The sequence below is a fragment of the Microchirus variegatus genome, assembly GCF_963457635.1.
Source record: "Microchirus variegatus genome assembly, chromosome: 15".
Lineage (NCBI taxonomy): Eukaryota > Metazoa > Chordata > Actinopteri > Pleuronectiformes > Soleidae > Microchirus > Microchirus variegatus.
The window spans coordinates 10,194,361-10,219,632 of record NC_139816.1 but is presented as its reverse complement, the minus strand read 5'-3'; the positions used below and the strand labels follow the sequence as shown (position 1 = coordinate 10,219,632).

At 40.8% G+C, this 25,272-nt stretch overlaps 1 protein-coding gene across 1 annotated transcript; it reads right to left on the bottom strand.

Moving 5' to 3' along the window:
- Window positions 1-15,824: 15,824 nt before the first annotated feature.
- sox17 (SRY-box transcription factor 17) lies at window positions 15,825-17,729 on the bottom strand. The gene is made up of 2 exons (XM_083901357.1): window positions 17,233-17,729; window positions 15,825-16,930 (listed from the first exon to the last, which is right to left on the bottom strand). The coding sequence occupies exons 1-2, from the start codon at window positions 17,528-17,530 to the stop codon at window positions 16,023-16,025; spliced, it is 1,206 nt and encodes a 401-aa protein (XP_083757483.1). The 5' UTR covers window positions 17,531-17,729; the 3' UTR covers window positions 15,825-16,022.
- Between the last annotated feature and the right edge of the window lie 7,543 nt (window positions 17,730-25,272).

Sequence of the window (25,272 nt, the reverse complement as noted above, 5' to 3'; positions counted from 1 at the left end):
TGTGTGTGTGTGTGTGTAGAGGAGGAGACGATATGTGGTGTAGGAAAGAATTTTCTGCTCAGCCCGACTCCAGTGTGGATTCAGAAATGCCACAGTGGAAGGTTGAGCTTCTGACCTGTTTCCAAAACAACACCGGGGGCTACAAAAAAATGTGAAAAATCTGTCAAAGGAAGTTGTGGAGGAGGGGGGAGCGCACAGGGTGAGGGTGGTGGAGGGGACAATGGAGCAAACCCTTAGAGTAAACAGGTAGGTCCGAAGCCCTGCATGCCCCTCATTCCAGGCCTCTGCTGCAGAGATAAGACACGAGCACAAATGTCGAAAGAGAGTCGGGCCTGGTGCTGCTGATAGAGCAGCTCAGATCCTGCCGAACCCTCGGCCAATCGCACTGAAAATAGGCCTAAGCTGGAGCTCTGCACTCAAAGTAGCATGACAGGTAATGGCAACAAATGTTTGTGAAGCTCCCATCTGTCACGCAGCCCCTCCACGTCACGAGTTATAACGAACCAGCTGGTGATATGAATACTGTTATTTTTCCTTCACATGATTACATGTGAAATCACACGCCGCCATGACAGAGATATCTGTCTCGGCGTGCCGGCTGTATTGCCACCCATGCTATGCTCTATTTTTAAGTCCTTGTGCCTATACTGCAACTAATTGGCGCCAAGTTAGATTCAAACCTATGCTGTTAATGGGAAAAAATGTGTGATATGTTTTGGCCCTTGTCCCCTTTCTATATTTGTCCCAGCGTCCTCCGTGCAGCTGCTCCTCCAGATCTGTCCGCCTGTGTTCCCATCAAACACCTCACCGTGTGTATTGCCTCATTGTGACAGGCAAAGAGTCTCCAGTCGGCTTTTGCTCAGGAGAGTCGGACGACAAGGGAGGCTCGGTGTGTCGACGTGAAACAAGGTTTTTAGTCCGTTTACGTAAATAAATAAAAACAATTTTAAATCGCCCCGCGTGTTTTTAGTAGCCCTTGTAACAACAGAATCCCCGACGCTGCTGCAGCTGTCAGGAATTCAATTATAAGTGATGCAGCTGCACCGCGGCGACTCATTCTGAACATTCACAATCACCACAATTAAAATGTCGAGCAGAGGAGCCTGAAACACGAGCTCGCTTTAAAGCCGCCGTGCGTAACTTCTGATGTGTTTTTTTTTTTTTAATGCTGTTGATGTTATTGTTCTGCCTCTGTTCAGACGCCGTGAACATGAAAACAATGTGACGTTATTTTTAGGCCGCCGTGCCTTCGTCTGGAAACGGACTGTCAGACCTCGTGGCGGGAGTGTTTGTGTGTATGCAGCAGTAGAGCATAGGCGGTGGGGGTGGGGGGGGGGGGAGGGCGGCGGTGGACTAGAAGCGTTTATATCTATATCTCATCAAACTGCAGTGAGTGCAGCAGAGTTCACTTGTGGACGCGTTTACAACCTGTTTGCCACCGTCTGTTGTAAACAATGTTGCCGTTTACTCCGTCTGGCTCGACATAAAATAAAATCACTTCCTGTGTGAAGCAGGCTGTGAGAAACGCGGAGAGGTTAGCGTGAACTTACATGACCTTGGGGCCTCCGAGCAGTCAAGTGAATAACTGGTGGACAGAATTTCAAAATAAAAGTCACTGTGTTGACATGGAACAATGTATTCCAAATTTCAATATAAAAAATGTATTTATGATTCAAAATTAATCTAGTTTTTACCACGTGACTATGGGACATTGTGTGACCTTTGGCCTCTACTCTACTCTTTAGTGACCCAGTGCCTTGCTTTGTTTGCCTAGCTTTATCTGTCAAAACAACTATCGATTCTCTTGCAGTTTAGAACATTGTATAGACGTGTTTCATTCATAGTCATTTAACTAGAATTTGAATTTCATGTCCTGATGTTAAAATTACAGATCTATTTATTCTTATATTTCACACTGAAAGGTCAAAATGACCACTCGGACCATTCTAGAATTCTGGTTTTCAGCATTATACGTACTCATTTGTCAATAATTGGAACATAACAAACCCTTTTTTACCACCAGAAATGTGTCAAATATGCACAAATATTCCAGAGTCCATTCCATTTTTCCCTTGGGACCAGATTGAGTTCATGAATGTAAAAAAGAAATCTGACCCCAGCATGAAATATGCTTACTATTTAAAATTCCATTCAGGTTACATGATGTTATAAATTCCCCTCCTCCTCCTCCTCTCTCAACTTCCACTGGAATTCCCAGGTTTTGAATGAATCGCTGCCAAACAGGACTCGTAAGGTCACGCCACCGCCCGTCACCCTCTGCTCCGAAACCCCGCGCACAGCAGTCAGAGTTCCCCACCCCGTCCATTTTGAGCGCGCCGCATCAGCTGTGCCAAGCGTTTAATCTGCCTGGTGACATCCCAGTGTTTCCTGCATGGGACAGAAGGAGAGATAAGCACGCTCCCCTGTGCGGTAAATCACTCCACACTCCCACTCGTTCACTGATATGACCATTATTCAATTAGGCTGCACTCAAACTGACCACCATTCTCTGTAATTACACTCACGGCCCGGGGATTGTTTTCATATGATTGTATTTCGCTCAATCTCGTTATGATCTTTTCAACGTCTGCTTTGACAAACATTGGTCCTTAACTGGGACCTAAACACAGTATTTTATATATTTACACTTTAATATAAGAGGTTAGAACATACAGACAAATTTAGAAACTAATATTTAATATTTTTACAGCGTTTTTTGGGAAGGTGACATTTTCTGCCACGAGGAACCAATTAGTCAGTTTTTTTAAAGAATGGCACAGCAAAAAAAAAAATCTTAATAATATTAAAATAAATGTTTTCGCCAATCATTGACCCATCTCAGGGCCAAATAATAATCACAATCGAATTCCCCTTGAAATGCATTTTCGGGAAATTATTGTAAAAAACAAAAAAACAGCGGAATTGCGTAAACATACTGGCCTTAAATATAAATCTCAAAAATATAACTAATATTTGATGTGTATATTTCAGCCTGAAGTGGTTTTAAAAGATTTACTAATTTAAAGTGAGGAAAAAAGTTAAAATATAATATTTTTACAGCAGTAAAAGGGAATGTGACATTTTCTGCCACTAGGAACAAATGAGTGAGGATATTAAAAGAACTCGTAAAGTTAAAGTGTCTAAGCTTCACTGACAACACAGAACATGTACCAGTTGTGTAACATTATTGCCAAAAGCACAATAGTTGTTCCACAGATGAACTCCTTTTGTTGTTTGGCTTTTGTTCTCATTAATGTTTGATTGTTGTACACTGATATACCTCCTAAGAATTGGGCTGTGATTTAAAAAAAAAAAAGGAAAGTCCTCAGCAGTTATTTAAGAGAACGTAGATTTGAAACAAAGCTTCAGTTCTGCTGGACTTTGTTTCTGATGTGTGCAGAGCAGAAACTGAACACTGCCTCTGTTTTATGTTTAGTTTCGACTCTGGGGACTGGACGTAAACCTGTCCGACAAAACGCGAGGGATCTGGATGTTTCATGAGTGCAGGAGCGACGTACACTGAGGTGATAATCCTTTACTTACTTAGAGGTGAGACCTTTTTTTTCCACATTCTCCATTATTTCTACTCCTCTGTTTCAAAAGAACATGCTTTTACTTCATTTATTTGACAGCTTGTGCTACTTATGACTTAAATATCAGTCCAAACACCTGAATTGACCTGAAATGATGTACTTTATTCTTTAAAATGTATTCTATTCTGTTTGTTATTTTAATTAGTTTGCTTCTATTTTAGTGCAAAATAAAGATAATTCTATCAAAAATAGAGTATAAATGGTTTAATACGATGATTAAAAATGGCTTTCCTTTGCATTAAGATGATTTAAATAACTTTTTTCCCCCTGCAATACTAAACTTTTCATGATTTTATGCGAGTGTGGGCTGCGGATCCCTGGTGGGCTGCAACGGTACTGCAGGTTAGACTGCGAGAGTTCGTAAAAATAAGCAAATATATGTTTTTAATGATCAGTTTTGTAATTTAGCTTCCAGTCATTGTGAAACTCATGATTATTAAAGTAAATCATGAGTAAAGTGTGTAAATAATATGGATTTTAAGGTTTTTGGTGCTTGAAACAAACATTATTTTCAGTATTTAATCATTCTTCAGTTTGGAAATAGCTGGGGGTTTCTCTGATTACCTTAATTAAAGTGTCATAATGTACATAAACGTCTCGCAGCAGATAAAAACTAATGTGGCAAAGCCGGCGACTCGTGAATCCGCTGCCTGCATCAACAACCGATGCCTCTGAGCGGCAATATAAATACTGATATGTGCAGAATGTGGACTATTTTCTCTCCGGAGGGCAGAGGCAGGCAGGGTCCTCCTCCACCAAAGGGCTGCATTCCACATGTGCTGTTAGCTTTGGAAGGGTGCGGGCGGAGGGCCAGTCTGCTGACGGGACACCCTGGCTACGCGCGACCCAGATAGCAGCGCGGGTGAGGAGTGATTTATCCGTCTGTGCTCACATCAGACAACCTTCCTCTGATTAAAGATCACAGTCAGTGAGCGACAGAGCTGAGTGTAGAGGAGGGGAGGTGGGGGGGGGGGCGAGACAGGCGGCCTCCCTGTGTGAGACACTGGCATCCTGACCAACACACAAATGGACTTTCCAGACTCTGTACGACAGTACACACACATGCGTTACATACACACGGGAATGTGCACGTACTCTTTAATTCTCATTCAGTTGGACAACATAACTAGTTAATCCTTAACCTAAACTTAACCTCAGTCCTTTTTAAGGACCAGGTTTTCGTCTCCATGAGGACTACTGGTCCTGACAAGGTCCTACAGGCACACACACACACACACACCCACACACACACACACACCTACACCAGAGCCAAGATAAAGACTTATTGAGTTGGCCTTGACTTTCTGTGAACCCGACAACAAAAGGATGTGGCGAATCTGCGTCGCCCACTGTTTGACTCGTCTCTGTGGGCTGTTAAAGATCAGTGTTCCTGATGTTCAGGGTTCAAAAACAGGTTAGCACCTCCATCAGTCTCGCACTCAGGTAGTTAACATTGTTTATGCTGGACGGCGACTTTGTTAGTGTGTTGCTTTTCCATATGCTGGAACATACCATAACATGTTTTCATAATGTGTCTCGTCTACCATCTCTGGAATAATCTGATGCTTTAATGCAGCTGTGATACACCCCACATTTGTAGAATAGAATAGAATGTATTTACTGTCAAATAAGAGAAACAGAAACATCACTTTTCACATTTATACATATCCACATATTGTATAATTAAACAAGTACAAGACAATGGAACACATTAATCTATGAGTAATGTGAAAATACTGATGAGTAAAATGTGTACAAATCAGAAAAGAGTGTATGAAACAGGATTATTGTGCAATAATTAACATCATTTAAAATATACTGTAAACATATAGAGCAATTCAAATGAAAATGTTCTACGTTGTTATAACCATATTTAACTTTTTTTTTAATATGACTACATTCATGTATCTAATCTTTGCCCACATCCTGTGTTAAATTTCCTTTATGTAGTGCCTTTCAAAATAAAGTAACAAGGCACTTTACAATGAAATAAATCAAAATATGAGAATATAGCATGTAACAACACATATATATTTATTTAAAAACAATAGACACAAAAAATTTTGTTTGGTAATAATAATTTGACCAACACTAATATTATTTTTAACAACACAATTCAAGGAAATTAAAAAAACTTAATGCAACAATTAATTTTAGTTGTGTTTTCTGAGTTTTATCAGACAAAAAAAGCAATACATCATATTGATCAGCTTAATATTGTTATATAATCATATGCATCGACACCAATGTAAAACTATATTAAAATGAAAATACCACACTTCAATTCCATGGTGTCCTGCACGCTTATCACAGGAAATAATCCAAAATGTGTACATATAGCAAGTTAAGATGAAGATTTAAGATTAAGATTTTTATTGTTCTTGGTCCTTCATAAATGTTTAACTTGCTTAATGATATCTTTTTCCGTGTGTGTTTCATGATTCACAGAGAAAGTCACATGCTTTTATTTGCAGTTTGAGAATGAAAGATGAAGGGAGCAGGGCTCGACACAGAGAAAACCAAAGAATCTTATGATGATCAATGTATTTTAGAGTAGTTTTTTCTACTTTTGACTTTTTTACTCTTTTATGCCCAGGAACAGCTGACATCCAGCCTGAAGGAGGCAGGAACTGAACCACCTCTACCTCCTCCACCTCCTGATCCACAGTCACCTGAAGCAAAGCTGGAGCTTTAAATACCGGGCTGTGCGTGACCGACCACCGAACCTGGACGCAGCAGCAGCAGCAGCAGCAGCAGCAGCAGCAGCAGCAGCAGCAACAGCAGTCTGTCAGAGTATGACGACCTCCACACATGCTTATTCATCCTTTCACTCTTTAACGACCCCGGGATGACCTAAAGCCTGCAAATCCCAATTTAGAGAGCACAAACCATACATGAGGTACAACTTACAATCCTTCTGAGCTCTGCAAAGAATTGTTTTATACCACGAATAATAGATTTAGAGCAATTAGTGAAAATAAAATAAAATCTTGTTATTTTAACTACAACAGTTACCAAGTACCAAGTAACCAAGAATAAGCTTTTATAATAAAAGATTTGCTTAAAGAAATTGATTTGGGAGGCTAAAAGGAGGCTTCATTGATTATTTGTTTCCTCTCAACCTTTTTCCCTCACAATAGCTTTTCCATGATCGACAATTTGACATTTTTTAATTATTCTGAATGATTTACTTGTAACTAAACTACAGGGTTTTCCCTATTTTCAAAATTATCATTAATATCGTCATTTGTTTGCATTAATAATTAAATTTGTTGTGTTTTTATGTGCAGCCTTCGACAGTTTTCTACATTGTGGATAATTAAAGTTTAAAGTTTGATAGGTAACCTGAAAGTAAAATTCAGTTAGCTGCAAATTTAATCTGACTTTTTGATTCATCAAATCTATTTAAAAAAAATATTTTTACACAAAGGTTTAAGATTGTAGTTCAGCTAGAGAGATTATAACTGGTCCTTTTTGCCTTTGCTCAGAATATATACTACCATTAAGTAAATACTATATGGATTTAATTAAATTAAGGACATATTATTATAGTTATTATTATTTTGTATTGTTATTATTATTAATTCCTTGTTAAATAAAAGTTAAAATGAGTCAATAATTATAATAGAAAGAGGTACTTTAAAAATATATACAATCTCCTAAATGAGAATGTTATACACTTTAGTATATAAAGTATATACACTTTATCTATGATTTGTTGTATAACATGTTATATTATGTATGATAAAAAATATAAATATAAAGAAATCTTGTATGTTGGAGCTCTGCTATCGCTCACTTAACCTTTCTATGTGAGTAATGATGAGAAATTCATAAATTATGCTGGATTAACTCTTAAATTGACAGTCAACCTCACGTAGTCCTGTGCACAGCTGACCCCTGGTGGTAACACGAGGCAGTACAGGTGACTTCTTGACAGCCTCTGGAAAACTCAACTAAAAATCAGTTTTCAAACCAAAAAAAAAAAACATTAACATCAGAATGTTATAGGTTCCTTATGTTTAAAGTTCTTTGTGTATTTGTGTGAGTTTGACTGTGATCGTATCTGTCTCTCGTCAGGACGGAGACACGACGGTCCACCCCGAGGAGGAGACACGACCTGCAGAGGGAGGAACACACCGTCAGCTTTTGGGGAACTGGAAGTGGACTGTTTGCTTGTTTCATTGGAAACGTGTTTGATATTTGTTTGAAGTTCAGGTTTGTGAAAACACGAACACAAATACTCTTCCTGTGTGAGAGACAGGTTCTCAGACTGACTGTGGTGGTAAAAAAAGAAAAATACCAAACAGTGTCTAGACACTGTACTGACCTGACTTTATTATTATTTTTTCATCAAAAATGTTTGTTCATGAATGGATCATTACTTCAAGACCAAATATTATGAGATACATGTGTAGATCCTTTTATACAGTCAGTCACCAAGCTTAATTTTACTTTAACGCTCAAAGAATTATGCAAATATGGTAAGAAAATATATATATTTTTTAACATATTTTGATAAATAATAAGCAATGGAAGTGATGATAATTGTAAATAAGACGTGTCAGCTGCTCTCACACACAGACAAAAGGGAGTTGACCCAGGTCATGACACTCTGGCCCCTCTCTCCCTTTATTTAGACCATATTTTATGTATTTTTATTTTTTAGGAAGTCCTACCGGTGATTCCCAAAACGGTGCCTGTTGGTGTGAATTTCACAGAGCATGGCTTCCTCTCCGATAAAGGATGTTCCCAGCCAATCTTTCATGGATGGAGCAAACAGGAGTCGGCAGAAGGAGGAAGTGAGGACAGGTGCTCTGTGAAAGATTCAAAAAAAAAACACGCACAGACAGACAATGGTCGACATTTATCTCATGAGCTTCACCTATAAACACTTGCTGTTATTGGATAAAAACAGCCGCACATAAATGCATGCATCACTCACGTCATGCCATTCACCCCTTCACAAGCACTTTCAACACAATTGAACTGTTTTTATATAATTTTGAGAGATGTTCCTTTTCAATTTTTCACCTTTACCAGCTATTTTCATTAAGTTTAACATTATACGCTCACCTTGAACCGTTTTCATAATGTTTGTGTTTTTATAATGCACCTTGTAATTTTTTAACTTCTACAATTATGTTGTCCAATTATTAATTTCTATATTTTGTGTGTTTAGATTATATTCTTAATTTCCTATACGTTATCGATGCTGCTGAAACACTGCACTTTCCTCCCACGGGGATGCATAAAGTTATCTTTATCTTGATCGTTAGCTGTTCAACTGTAGTGTTAAATTATTTATCCATCTATTTTTAGGATTCATTTTTAAATATTTCAGCAGTTTTATCCATTGCCTTAAGCTCCTATTTAATTTTTTTAGCCATTGTTTAAGCTGTAATATCCTTCCTTAGTGGTAGTATTCATGCATTCATAGGCATTAGCTAGCTTGATTATTTATGTTTATTTGGGCCCGAGCGCTCACAGTGGTGCGAGGACCCCATTGGAATACCTGGAATTTATTTATGTTTCTTTAAAATTAAACAGTGGTGCAAAAATGGCTCAGCGGTGCCCCCAAAAGGTGAAAAACGTTGCCCCAAATTTGGCGAACAACAAAAACCACTGGGACCGTGGCCTCAACGCAACAGGAAGTCGGCCATTTTGAACGTGACGTCCATTTTGGTGAGTTGCATTTGCTCGTCTACGTTCATCACACCAGCATGAAACAAAATGGCTAATTTTGTACTAGACACATCACAAAGATGGCGTAGCAAGCTACAGCAAACATCGGAATTTTGGCAAATTACGACCATTCGCTACCAAACAGGAAGTGCCGTGTAACGTCGCCAAACATTGGCCAATCTGCTCGGAAATTCCTACGTGACACAAGAGACTGACCCTGGACACGTCCAATCCAAACTTTATTTATAAAGCACTTCAAAAACAACAGCAGCTGAAACAAAGTGCTGTACATCAGAGATAAATAAATAAAACATACAAACGTGTGACCTAATAGCAAACAATAAAACAATGAAATACAGTAGAAAATATAAAAACAACACAAATAAGCAGGTCATACAATACAACTATTAAAGATAAAAAAAACAACGTCTCGTAGAGTAAAAACTGGTTTTAAGATGCGTTTTCCGGCATGTCGGCCATTTTGAATTAAGCTGCTGTTTTGCCACAAAACAGGAAGTGGCCTGTAATTTGGTGGAATCTGCACAAAACTTCACATGTGAGATAAGAGACCCGGCAAGAAGACATCAGCACATGAAAACGACATAGTCAACGACGTAGCGCCACCTGCTGGCAGCGGCTGTGAGAGCCCGTACAATGCGGCTTACAGCTTTACTCAAATTGTGTTTTCTATTAGCAGAGGTATTCTCAACACACTAATGTGTGTGCTTGGTTTGAAAATGAGAAATAGGTAATTTCCCTTTTCCTTAGTAATACCGTCTGACTCAATTGAAGGTGTAGTCGGTCACTGTTCTTCAGCATTGCTCACTTCCCTACGAACAACGTTCCAGAGCCAACAGGGAATCCTGTAACCTAAAGAGAGAGAGCAAAGAGTGGCTGCGTTCTGCCCGACGCCTTTTAGCCTCCCAAAGAAAAAAAAACACACAGTGGAGAGGAAACTGACTGCTGATGTAGTCATCTTATACTCACTACCCGCCTGGACATGAGCTAAAAATTGTCCTGAATGCCACGAGGGGATTCAAACAAAAGAACGGAGAGAGCGAGGGAGAGAGAGAGGGAGAGCAGAGCTGATCAGGAGAGGCCTGGAGTTGATTCAGCTCCCTGAGTCAATTCCTGACAAATGTACCAGCTCGCTTGAAAAATGTTATCTGGCACCGAAATGGACATTTTGTTCCTGCTGTATTGTACTTATTTGTGCTGCAGCTGTTTTTCATATCAGCATCTAATTTTACACCTTTATTCACCACGATTCCCTTTTATTTGCGGTGTTGTTGTTAAACAAAGTCCCGAGTTCAATTATCCCCTTTATGTTTCCCTTTAAGTAGATTAACATTTTTACTATGTGTTATTTTGTTACTTGCACAGTACAATATTGATGCATCATTGTACACATCCTCTTCTATTGATATACACATACACATACACATACATACTATGTTTATATATATATATATATATATATATATATATATATATTTGTTTTAACCAATGTTTTGTAGATATTATATATGTATATATACATATATATATATATGTATATATACACACACAGTATGGATATATATTCATACACACATACATGTGTGTGTATATATGTAGATATATATGTATGTATATATATTTGTATGTACTGCATATTTATGTATATACAGTACATACATATATGATATATGAACTGTATGAATATATATGGGTTAGGGTTAACCCTATGCATATATACACACATATACGTATATATGTGTGTATATATGTATGTATATTTGTATGTGCATATTTATGTTTATATATACATACATATATGTATATACAGTACATACATATATGATGTATGTACTGTATGTATATATATGGGTTAGGGTTAACCCTAATCCTAACCCATATATACCCTATGATATATATACACACATATATACGTATATATGTATGTACTGCATATATATGTATATATAAACATACATATACATTTTTGATGATTTTTTTTTTTGGTTAAAATTGCTCATTTTATCATGTTTAGTTTTTCTCTAATAGGAAGGGAAATGTTTTTTGAGGCGAGTTTTATTTGTAAATCGTAGGAGAGACCACATGAAATTTGTTGTTTTATTGGCCGAAACCTTTTCAGTGAAGTTCTGCGTTCTCATGATCAATCGTCTCGGCAGAATCGGGTAAAGGCGAACCAATCCGAAGATGTATAATCACGTTGCTCTTTTATTTTACTATGACGACATAGTTTCGAAGCTAAGCCATATGTACGTTTGACACTGCACATGACAACTTGACACAAAGTGTGTGTGATTGTGTGTGTGTGTGTGGGTGGTACGGTACCTGTTCAACTTACCAACACACTATTTTTAACACAAAGTGTGAGAAGAGCAACGCAGCAATCAGAAGGAGGAGGAGAAAAAAAAAGAGAGACTTTTTGAGTCGCAATGCCGAGGGGGAGATTGACTGGATCTGTGAAACTATATATAGTGGGGACCACAACTGGACGTGTTGGTGTGTGACAGGCAGGGACCATAAAAGCGATCAGGCCAGAGAGGGACAGCATATGCCTGGGATTATGAGCAACCAGCCCTGCTTTAGAGAAGGGAACACACCCTCTCCTGCAGCTGTCTCTCATGCTGCATTCGCAATCTACTATCAATGACTTAATCAGTTTGGGCCCTCGCAGCCTCGCTGTCTCTCTGGAAGAAGCCATGGGAACATTTACCTTGACTAGTTTCTGTGTGTGTGTGTGTGTGTGTGTGTGCCATTTGTGAAGACATTTCAAACAATGATGCAGGTTTTCAAGGTTGTTTTATGCGCATGTGTGTCCTGTTGTCATCGTAACACGAGACAAGGCCTGTGTTTTCACACGGCAATGCTGTTTTTTTTTTGTTTCTTTAACATTAATGCAAAGAATGCATGAAAAGTCACTGGATTATCCGACATTTAAACTCCATAAAGTAAATCAACAACATATAGTGATAAATATATACAAAAATACCCCCCAAAAAAATTTAAGGCATAATCACTTTGCCATTTCTTTACATTAATTAATATCTAACTTTATTATTATTTGAGCCTTTGAACAAAGCAGTGTTTTGAAAAGGCCTGCTCTGTTTGCCCTTCTACTTTCTGAATATAGTGCAAAATAAAAGAAAGTAATATCGATATGGGATAATTGCTTGCACCTGGATGCGGCTCACACACACACACACACACACACACACACACACACACACACACACACACACACACACACACACACACACACAGAGGATATGGTATTGTTTAAACACCCTGTTTGTTCAAAGTGCACAGTACCTTCAACCACAGCTTTAATGACTAAAACACATTCACTTCAACTACGTTTGCATCTTAGTCAAATACAGCTCAGCCTGTATGGGAGGCTGAATGACATAAACTGTGTGTGTGTGTGTGTGTGTGTGTGTGTGTGTGTGTGTGTGTGTGTGTGTGTGTGTGTGTGTGTGTGTGTGTGTGTGTGTGTGTGTGTGTGTGTGAGAGAGGCAGCTACCTGAGATGAGATTACCGCAGTGCCATGATTAAGTGCTGCTGTGTTAATGTAGCCGGCGGTGCTGCTGTAATCTCTGAGTGGCTCGCGGCAGACTGCTGGCAGCGAGGCCTCGGGACACACACACACAGACACACACATGCACACACACGCACAACAGACACACAAACACGCCCTGGTTTCCTGAGCTTGGAGCTGTGAACTCGCTGCTTTTGTCTCTGTTTTTTTTTTTTTTTTTAACCTGTATATAACTTGTTGTGTTGCTGCTTCATGCAAACAAACAGTAGTTATGTATTCTGAACACGTAAGACGATCTCTTAACTGTGCATAACCTTTATATTTGTGTTTTTCTATGAACTTATTATGACATGCTATGTTGAATATTACAATATTTTACTGAATAATACTTTAATACTAACATAGCCTTATTATGTTGGATGACGTGTAATTTAAACAACTGTTTTGATAATCTGTGCTCGTCAAAGGGACGAGTGTTTCTGGAGCTGTGAAAAAGCCAAAATTAGAAGAAAGAAAATTAATGTTTTAGACAAAAAAAAAATATATATATATATATAACATATACAACACAGAGTAAACAACATACACTCTTAGAAATAAATGTTCCAAAATGGTTCTTCTACAAGGGCTGAGGTTCGACCTGGAATTTGCTTCTGGAAAACCCTTTCACAAAGAAAGGGTTTTTCAAGGGTTCTTGGTAACACTAATGGTTCCAGTAAGAACCATTTTGATCCAGAGAACCCTATAAAACCCCTTTTCTGAATAAAAGGTTTTAAAAGGGTTCCAGGTGGAACCTTTATAAAAAGGTTCTCCTATGAGGACAAGCCGAAGAACCTTATATGGTTCTACTTAGCACTTTTATTTCTAAGAGTGTATACTAAACTGCCGTAAACAAAACATTACATGAATGACAGAAAAACAATATAATATGCTTTTATGTATACATAATTCCCTTATGTGTACATTTTAGAACATACTTTAATGAGGAAACTATAGAATATATAATTTTCTGACATTATTTACACGCATTATTTACATCCTGACATTTAGGGGTGATTTCTTTTTTGCATTTAAATCAACAGCAAACACAGCCAATATCTTTGTCCTGTGACATTTTATTACTGCATTTACTCAAAGTTGTCTTTCTAATCCGACCCCTTCCTTTGCCTCTATAAGATAAACTAAAAAAAAAAACCACTCAGTGAGCTTTTCCTCGTCAATTATCCCTGATCAATTAGTGCGTGGAGATAATATCATGGCTGACGTGGGGAGGGGGTGGTGGTCTGGACCCAACCGTCCCAACCACCCACTCAGATGCTGCCTCGAGGCATCGCGGCCTGAGCCTGTTGTTATGCAGCCATTAGCTGGAACAACAGGGAGGATAAAACCCTGCCACTCAGGTGAAGACTGACTTAAAAAAAAAACCCAACACATTCACACCAATTACAGTGGATTCTCCGACCACACGACCTGAGGGAGCATTAATCAGTCTGGGTGCTGCTGAGGAAGGAAGACGACAACCACCACAACAACAACAACACAACAACAGACATACTTGTCTTTAATGGAACGTCAACATGTGACGGATTACAGACATCGAATCATTCACGTATGTGTAGTCCCTTCAGGTGCAGACACTGAAAAACAAGAAGAAAACAATAATAATATATGAAAAAAACCTCTCAAAATTACTTTAATATGTTGACATGGTCATGTTTAAACTCTTTAAAACAGCTAATTTTAGCCTTCCAATAAAATTACATTTTACGTTTGTTTTAAAAGGCTTAAACATCCCACGCTACTACATTAAATAACTATGTTTCATTAAGGGACTTAAATGTAAAGTTTGTCCTGCACTTGTAAGAGTTTGAGATCATCACTGCGTTCACATTTGCAAAGGAAACCGACCAAAAACGACCTTGCTAATGAGTTCTTTTTCATTTTGTCAAGTGCGGACGTCAGTGTTACAACCGTGGGAAGAAAGAAGAAACATTTGCACTGCTTCTCTACCTCCGAATAAGAGATTATTAAAAAAAAAAAAAACAAAGCACATAAATATATACACCTCTGGAGCACGCTTCCTCTGAAATGCTAAAAATGGACGAGAAGGTCATGGTGGTTGACCTCACTGTGAAGAACCTCTTCCTCTTAAAAACGGGGGGAAATCTCTATTAATAATGAGGGACTCTTTTATTTTTTTTTGTTAAACTATAAATACCATGAATTATCTTCAAGGTTTCTCGATGGGTGTCTTGTTGTGTTAAAGATTTTCCCCCCTCTTAGATAATTATATTTGATTAACACACGAGCGACCGTCCTGTGTTCCTGATTAAATATATCAGAGGCGTTCAGACCTCCCCCGACGTCACTGCTTGCACGGCGCACGCGAAACAAAACAACACAACACAAAAATAAAGTGTCAGCATTGTTTTATAGAGGTGCACTAATGACTTTTAATGGCTTCCACCATTAATCAGAGGAGGCTAGACCATTCACGGACAGGATTTCCAGAGCGTAAACTGCTTTTCATGCTGCAAAAACAAGGCCCCTGAACGTAACGTGCACACGCAGAGAGAGAGAGAGAGATTACCTCCAGCTTGTGTTTGAGCTGCAGGAAGTCAGGTCACAAACCTTCGCCTGATCTGCTTCCAGGTGAGCTACAAGGCGTTTGCCAATTCAGCCAATTCAAATCCGTGTGGAAGTGAGGGAACAAAGCAGAGGTAAAATGGATACTTTAGTTTTTTTTAGTTAATATCGAATAAATGAGTGCATAGATGTCCCTAAATAAGGACGGAGCAATAAATTCAAGGAGAGGATGAGGAGTCTTTTTGCAAAAAAACAACAACATTTATTTCTCAGAAGTGCAAAAAGTATAAAAAACACCTTCAGTATGTACACAAACCTTAAAATAGTGACTGTACAATATTTATTATCACAAAAAACAATTCATATTCTTTTTTTTTTTTTCAAGAGTGGAAATGAAAACCAGTGTTAAAATATTCTATGGCTTTGTTACACAGTTTTACAGTACAAACGTCTTCTCCTACAAAACTCATCTCATAATCTCTCGGGGGGGGGGGCTTCAAAGGTTAAAAATTAAAAAAATAAATGTGTTTTTTTTTGTTCAAATTTAGCTGCAGAGATTTGAGGTCAGATCATGTGTCCTTGCAGCCGGGGTGAGGGTGAGGGCGGGGGGGTTAGGAGTTGTTGTAGCTACAGTAATACACAGCTGTGCTGGCGTCTGACAGCACCGATGATATGAGGCTCTCGGGTCCTTGCATGCCGGCCTCGTGCGGCCCGTACGGCAGGCCCGCCATGTCCGAGCGTGCCGAGGAGGAGCTCAGATACTGCTCGAACTCGCTGCGGTCCACCTCCGCCAGCAGCTCCGAGTGCTGCATGTGCTCCACGCTCTCGCCAGAGTGAGGGTGAGGGTGAGAGTCTGGAGGCGGAGAGAGCTGACCTGCTCCTCCGGGGTGACGTTTGCTAGCTTGGCTGCAGTGCTGCGTGTAGTACATGGCCAGAGGGTTGGGGCAGCCCATGTAGGAAGGAGGATGAGCGGAGGGGGGTTGAGGTTGAGGCTGCTCTGGGGCCGAGGCCATGTGTCGGTGCAGGATGGAGTTGGAGTGAGCGTCCTGGGGCTGGTACTCTGCTGCCGCCTGGGAGTGGTACGCGTACGGAGGTATCATGTGGCAGTCCTCTTGTGAATGTGGAGGGAAGAACATGGAGTCGGACTCCACGGCGTCCAGAGGAGACGTGTCAGGCGTGGGGAGGCTGTAGTTCTCGTAAGAGGGGCCCCCGAGGGCCTGAGCGTCCCGGTAGTGACTGAGCGGCTGTGGTGGGAGCTGGAAGCCGTGCTCGTGGTGGTAGCTCAGCCCCAGACTCTCCACGCACACCCTGCCGTCACCGGACATGGAGGCGGCCTGGTGGTCGGAGACGCCGTGCACCAGGAACCCAGAGTCCAGCCTCTTAATCCTCTTCACCTGCTTCCGCCGCCGCGGCCTGTACTTGTAGTTGGGGTGATCCTGCATGTGCTGAACCCGCAGCCGCTCGGCCTCCTCCACGAAGGGCTGCTTCTCGGTGACAGGAAGCGCCTTCCATGATTTCCCTGCAGGTCAAGGAGGAGAGAAGAGAGAGAGCATCAGTGATATGTCGTCACAGTGTGGTGGTGATGATGATGATGATGCTGCCTCAAAATAGCCTGTTGCCATTTTAGGGGGCAGGGACAGGTTTTTAGAGGTCTGCAGCTGAACTCAGACACAGTCACTTTTCCCCTGCTTCCAAAAACAACCACTGCATCCATTTACGCATAAGAATAGAATCAGATGAAATACTTTGAGAAAAGGCGTAAACAATAACCTGCATGGATGAGGCACACGCAGCACACATACAGTATATAAAAGTACTCACCCAACATTTTGCTCAGCTCTGCGTTGTGCAGGTCGGGGTTTTGCTGCGCCAGTCTCTTGCGCTCATCCTTCGCCCACACCATAAACGCGTTCATGGGTCGCCGGATCCGCGGCTCGCTCTTGCCGCGGCTCTGCGCGCCGGAGCCGGACGCGCACGGCTCGCTCTTCACCTTGGTGTCCGAGAGTGGACTGAGGGGGTCGGCCCACTGGCAGTGTCCCATTCCAGGCATCATGACTGACATCGTACACCTTGCCTGGGTCTGATCGTCGCTGGCGTAACCCGCATCGGGACTGCTCATCTCTGTCCAGCTGGGAGTTGATTTTCCTTTTTTTTTTTTTTTTTTTTGTTGGAGGAGCCACCGGGAGAGCTCACAAGAGGCGACGACCGTCCGCGCTCCGAACACACCTCACACGGATGAGGAGAAACTTATACAATGACGCTTGGGATGGTTCTGGATTTCGAGCTGGAGTAGAAAAAAAACAAACCACGCGCATCCATTGGCCACAAGCAGAAGCTGCATAGACTGAGAGATACCGAGTATAAGGAGCTGAGTGTGAAGGTTGGTGAGCTATAAACTCACAGGCAGCCAATCACCATGTGGTGGGAGTGTTCACTACTACAAAGGTGTAAAAAAAAAAAAAGTTGAGCGCAGCACCGCCTCCGACCCTTCTTTGGAATCCTGAGAGCATCCAGGGCAAAAGACACGGTGAACTTTCATCCACATGTAAAACGATAAATTAAATTAATATCCTTAAAGACACTTGCACGCGTTTAATTTAACAGAAAACATTTGGCACAGTCTGCGCCTGGAGTCGAAAAGTGTTTATTCATGCGCACACAGCTCACTCACTTGTCCAGTTTTATGTCTCACTCCTGTATTAGACTGTGATTGATGCTCAGACATCAATGCATCCCATCATCTGCTGTGTGTATTGGCCGGTTGAGCGTGTCAAAATCCCGAGTATCAGGTTTTTCTTTACGCGTGGATCCAAAAGGCGACTTTTACGCACGGTCGTTCCCCTTAATGAGGCGCGGGACAAAACAAAGGGAGTCAAATGGGGAGGGGGGGGATTTAAATCTTCTAAAGAGAGAAATCAACGTTTAAATAAACAACCATCTCAAGAGTGATGTCAACGAGTGCTGTGTGATACCGTGCGCTTTTGTCTCCAAATGTCACGAGAGTTTCTCCTGATGTTTTCACCCACGCAGCAGAGCAGACGTCGGTCTGGGATGGTAATGAACCAAATAAACAGCTGATTAATTGATTAGTTGATTGGATGAAGGGCGTTAAATTCCCCTAAATTACATGTATTTATTTTTCCCTGATCACATTAATTGTCAAAAACAGGATGATATATTTATCTTTCTTTCTATAAATAGGATATCATTACCGGTTCTTTTACTTGTAAAGTGATTTTGAGTTTAATAGTTTACTTTATTGTCTAAAAAAAGACTAAATAAGTGTAATTTGCTGTTTGAAAACAATGCAGTCACTTTATTAGGAACACCTGCTCGCTTAGTTTTTAACAGAAATAGTAAATCTGACACTCGGATGGCAGGGATGTAAAGCATTAAAGTTTAAAATGAGCATCAGAAAATGGAGAAAAAAGGTGAAGTGACGTCATTGTTGGTGTCGGTGTGCATTTTCACACACAAAAAAAAGGTCCAGAGAAGAGAAAATATCCAAAGAGAATCAGTTCTCTGGGTGAAAATGCCAGAGGAAGTGATCTGAGTGGATGCACAAGACATCAAATCTTGAGGTCAATGGTAAACTCTTGTGACTCACACGCACGTGCGAGCAGTAGTAAAGTGTGAAAGCGTGTTTCCTTGTTTTGTGCCCGACGCTGTGATAAGTAAGAGGTGCTTTAACGTGGCAGAGAGACGGTGTTTGTGGCCTGAAAATCCAAAACATGGGTGCCACAGGGCTGCAGGAGGGCCTGTTATCGGAGCCTGCAGGCCTCGAACCTGTCAGCTCCATCTTTTTCTCGCGGTGGCGTTCCCGTCTCGCGGCGTTTTGACGGTCCCTCCTGACAGCTGACAGAAATATGAGCGATGCTTATATATGCAACCTCTTCGTACCCTCCGTGCAGATAGTCGCTCGGACTCCAGAGTACACTGGCTGACCCTTGGGGGGGGGGGGGGGGTGGGACTGGAGAGGGTGTTTTTTTGATGGTGGTCCAGTTTGAGCAGTGCATGGGACAGGATCTGGACCATAATACTGTCATCGTCTATTTTACCGCTGATGACCTGATAGGGTTGTGTGTGTGTGTGTGTGTCTCTGAGGCTGCGTGTGTTGACATGGGTGTGGGTGTGAGTGTGCCTTGGACATCTCTGTGTGTGTGTGGGAGTGAAAAATCCTTGCTTTTGATAGGAGAAGTCATAAAGTCTGGAGTCGTAGCCACATTTCCTCTACAAGGTGAGGTTCAGAGTCAACCCAAAGGAGGGGAGCTAGTGGGAGGTGACACGCCTCATATCCCCCCCCCCCCCCCCCTCTCCTCCTCGCCCTCCACCCCCGCTTCCATTCCTCCCAATGTCCCTCCACCAGGTCCCCCACCCCGTGCCTGGGGAGTCTGGGCCTGGGTGGGGGCCAGGGCTCTCGACGCCAGCCTCTGGACTCTAACGCTCAGGGAGAGGTCACTTGGCTTGCTTACACAATGGCATTATCTCAGTTCCAGCCTCGGCTACTGCAGCGGTGAGCACTTCCTGTCCCTCTGCAAGCACTTCCTGTCCTTGGCGTAGCAGCACAAACTGTCCGCCTTCCAAGTGAGTTCTGAAACGCAAGTTGAGCCCGCTGGTCGCCAGTCTTGTCTGTGGGTGGCTGTCTTGGGAATAGCACAATGTGTTTGCTGGCTCCTTTGTGCCGAGGGCTGCGAGGGCTGCGGTGTTAGTTTAAATCACAGGGACGGAAGGTATATATATGTTAGCACTCTGCACTGATCCCCCGAGCCACTCAAGCTGCACAGCAGGCCCAAAAACTGGACAAAGCCTCGCAGAGTTATGAGTTTGAACAATGGCCCCTGCTAATTAGCAGCCAATGTTTTATAATGTTTTATTTTATCACACTGTACATTTGGTAGATAAATTAAGTGGATAGTCATTCACAATAATTACTATTTCTAACTGGATACACATAAAACAGTTAATACATTAGTTAGTTTGTAGTTAATACACTGTTGTTTTTCGATGACCTTGACTTCCTGTGGTCAGCAGGGGGCGCACTCATCCCCTGCTCTCTGACAAACCTGTATAAAACATTGAAGCAAGACACATCGCAGGAAGTGATCGAAACATGGCAAGGTAATCAAACTTTTTTTCTGTTTTTGACTGAACACTTGAGCTCAAGTATAATCGAGTCCGTGTTTTGTGCGTAAAATGTCAGGAAGCGTCGAATAATAACGGTCAAACCTGGAAATGATGATGTTTGAATGATTTTTTTTTGTCACATGGAGCAAAGAAACCAGAAAATATTCACAAATAAGAAGTTGAGCAATTTAAAAAGTTATAAAGGTGCCATATGTAATTATGTGGCCAAAAACTATACGCCATTCAAATTCAAAATACCTGACGTAACTGGCAACCCATGGTTGCTCGGCAGCTGAGACCCTACTGATTAAAACGAATAATTGCAGTTAGCGTAATGTCATTTTGTATTACTGCCTACATTTGGATGCCAGTGCTTGTCTATTTCTCATCTATTTTTCCTTTTTTTCTGGCAGTTTATGGACCAAAACTTATGATTTAATCAAAAAATGTACCCGGAATTTATCTGTAATGTACCTGTACCAACATATAAAATTTTCCCAAAAAAGTTTTACACCATCCCTTGCAGAAAATGTCAATGTTAAACATGCAGCTATGTTTGCAGCTCTTCACGATGTCGTCTGCCTGTTTGTTTTGTGCTGAAAAGGATTTATATTGTTTTTGTATTATTATTTTGTTGTTACATAGACAAATTACAACTTTTTAGACATAGAAAGACTTAAGTCATATTTATAGAAGAACACAAATAAGTGCATCTTACATGTAAACAAGGAGTATCTGCATTTTCAAACACTGCATCTTTTATAAAAGAATCACATTTTATCCATAATAAACAATCACTATACTTCTTTTCATGTCTACTATAGGCGATCCTTGTTAACGCAGGCCCGTGCCGAGACATCTGTCATTGTCAGCGGTGAGATAGGGAATGTTTAGACTGTCTGATTAGACTCTGACTTCCTCTCAACACCTGCTCTGACTTGTGAGGAGGAGAGAGCGAGGAGGTTAAGAAGAGGAGAGCGCATAACAGGTGTGCCGGAGAGGGAAAGAGGGGAGATTGGATCTGTTAATAGAAATCACACGTTTTCCTTGAGTTTCGGTGTCAATCATGCTGTTCAGGGTTAAAAAAAAAAGAAGAAGAAGAAAGAAAGAACGAAGTCTTGAATGCGCCATCGGCTGTCAGTCAAACACTGCTAAGAATATGTCAACCTTCTACGTCACAAGGTTTCAAAAAACAAATTTTTAAAATAATAAATGTGTGTTCGAGCCATGGTTCTCAAAGTGTGGTGCGTGTACCACCACTTGTACGCAAGCATCCTCTGGTGGAAATCTTGTGACTTTGCTCGGCCTATTGTATTTTAACGTTGGAGATAATGGTGTTACTGTGAGAGTATTATAATGCCTGGGGGCTCTGTTTCGCGGAAAACTAGACCCCGTCTACTTGTAAATATGCTGCGTTTATACGCGCTTGTTCCCTTTTATTCCGATCCAATCAGATTTAAAAAGAAAAACAACAGTCGACCAAAATGCTGCATAGCAGTAAAATTCAACCTGTTTATGCGACGAGCCACATTTCCTCATAAGATAAACACTTCCCTGTCATATTCATGGCCTGATTATGCAGGTTTTCAAGCTCTGAGTTCAGGATGTCCTGTATGTTTGAGGGTGTCGTGATGACTTCACGAGTTCCACCTGAACACATAGCGATAGACACAGCAAGTAACCACTCTTTAGTGGCAGGAAAGTAGGTCAAAGTAATGAAAATCAAACCTAAACAGGCCTCAGACAAGGAGAGTGGTAAAAAGCAGGGTTAATATTGGTTTATATTTATTTCCGAGCTCTAGGAGCTGCAACACGACTCCAACGTGGCACAATTGTGGCATATTGGCCCTTTAAAGATATATTTTTGGTCGTTGATTTTCAAGTGTGAGATTTCCGATACGAGAGATTGGCCATGTGGTTAGATAATATATCACAAAAAGGATGTGAGAGTCTGGATGCATGTTCGTGTTTTTTCCCATGTTACAAAAAAATGCGGACTTGAAATTATTATTGCAATGAGAGAAAAGAGACAGATCACGCTGTGTGAAGTTTACATTCTCTCTATTAAAGGTATAGGCCTCTCAGGGGATTGCTGGGGAAGTTCCTGAGGGTAGCACTGGGATGTGCGCGGGGGTAACAGAGGAAGCCGTCTCGTCTCATTGTTCCGAAAGCATTCATCTGTTCGAGATCTGTTGGGAATCAGGTGGGAATCTACCCGCTGGTATTTATTGGCCATTCACTCACTGTTGATCAAAAGGTGATATCGTCACCCTGACCATCACCATCCTGCCCCCGTCTCTCCGTGAGTACATGCCCTAATGACATAACAATTTCGTGTTTGTTGAAGATGAGCACATCCGCCTTATCTTCTTGTCTCACCCCTCGTTTGTTGTATAAAACTGAAGCCCCCGGTGTCCAAGACAAATCTTAAATATGCCTTTAGTCATGCTAAATGAGGATGTTTAGAAACTTTTCCCCACAAGTTTTGGCGACCCCTGGGTTTTTGCACGCCGCCGCGGGTCAGCCAACAATATAACGGAAGCAACAAGTCAAATAATCAAAGTCTCTTTCCTGAGAACATCCATAGTGCTGAGAAGTTACTGTAAAATAACATAAGAGTTTCTTAGTGAAAGTACAATAATGTTAAATACACATTTCTAAACAATGGGGGGAAAAAAGTAGGCACGTCAAGAAAATGGTTCGCTGTCAATGGTTCGCTGTTGACAAACGCACAAAAGCTAACTTTAAAAAATGAACATTCATATACCGTTGTTTTGGTTGTTCTCCCTGGAAATAGAAGACACTTAGCATTTAGCTGAAAAGACAGGTGTTAAATTAAGTTCTTGTTGAAGTTTTGATGATACAAAGCTCATGCAGCTAGCTAGCTAGCAGCCTGAACATAAAACAGAGAATAATAGTGACCTAGTTTGGCTCTAACATAAAGCGTTCCTCTTATACACATTGGTTTTAATGTATAATGTTGATAAGTAGCTTCAGAATTGTACAAGTTTTAAAACCAAGTTCTTTCTCACTGCTAAGCTAGCGAGTATGCTAAAAGGCTGTACATGGTAGTTAAGAATAGTAAAGAAAGATGAAGCTTCAGGACATTGGCCTATATACAGAGGTAAGTTTAGGGTTACTTTTAGTTTTGTTTTGTATTCATTTTAGCTAAATTGTATACTAAAATATTTGTATTTATGTATTGGGTACATGTGTTTAACTTTTTGTTAATGCAGTTATCTAATCAACTTAACACATGGCATAAGAATGGGGAAGAAAGGTGATTTTAATTTAACGTGGTGTGGTTGGATTTCAGAAATTGCAGATCTATCGGGATTTTCATTCCCAACTATCTCTATGGTTTACAATGCATTGTTCACGCCAGAGGTCAGAGGGGAATGGACAGACTGACTAAACGTGATAGAAAGCTTATGGTTACTCAAAAATAACCATGAATTTTCCATTAAATTCAAGGTATGCAGAGGACAATCTCTGATGTCACAACACATCAAATCGTGAAGCAGATGGACGACAGCAGCAGAAGAACACTTGACTGGGTGTCCTGTCTGCCCTGAGGAACTGGTGAGTGTAATTATCTCACGTCATTGCAGTTTTGACTCCCATTTCTGAATTAATGTCGTATTTACAAGTAAAAAAAAAACAGCCATTATCTGTCGCTCCACCAAATTTTCGGTATTAATACTTAATACTTAGGCATATTCAGTAAGTGTGCTATCTTGAAAGTGCCCAAAATAATCACCTCCATAATCTGATCCACTTCAAAGTTTACATGCCACTCTCTTAATCCTGCAGACTAGAAAATAAATGATCAATCCATGAATCAATTGATAATCAATGACTAAATGAATTGCTAACTATTTTGATAATCGATCCATTGGCTTAAGAAGTTCTCTGGTTTCTTTGCTCCATACAACAAAGACATCATTCAAACTGAATCATTTTGGTTTGTGTGACAAAACAAAACATTTGAGAACATCATCAGAACCAACCAAGAAAAATAACTGACAATAATCGTTAGTTTGCAGCTCTATTGCGGAAAAAAACGACATCCAGTACAAAAAAAAGCTTACTTAACCACACCTTGCTTTTGAGGTGACATTTCTCTATTTCTGTGATCACACTATTTTATTCAAACACCACAGAGGGGCAAAAACTATAGATAGAAAGTCTTGATTGACTGATGAATCACCGTTAGTGAGCGGGTAAAAAGGGAAAACCCAGGTTTCCTCAGTGAAAAATGAACCAGCAGGCAGGTCGCAGCCACACGGGAGAGCGGCCGCTTTCATCTCCTCACTTTTACTGGCCCAGCCCTGATCCTCCCCACTGGAGAGAAGCACATTGTCCTGACCGAGCCTAATTGAGACTTGTGTTTATCATTTTTATGACTTTATCCATGAAGACAGAGGTACGGAACGCTTCCTGTTCTCCTGGTGCCTTGACAGACTGGTCGCATTATTAGGGTCAACCTCAGCTCCCCGTCTTGCCGTGGCATTGTTTCCAGCGGTTGCAGTGACCATTCCAAAACTGATAAGAGTTTGTCTATTTTTGGTCTTTCTTTTCTGTTTTGTTTTGTTCTTGATGTATGCGCACGAGCCTGAAATAACTTTTTAAATGTTTTTAGAGAGCAAAACATGTTCACAAACGGCAGCTGTGATATAATAAACTATCAAAGGGATGAATTTATACTCCTAAACAATACGCAGCCCGCTGTGCCAA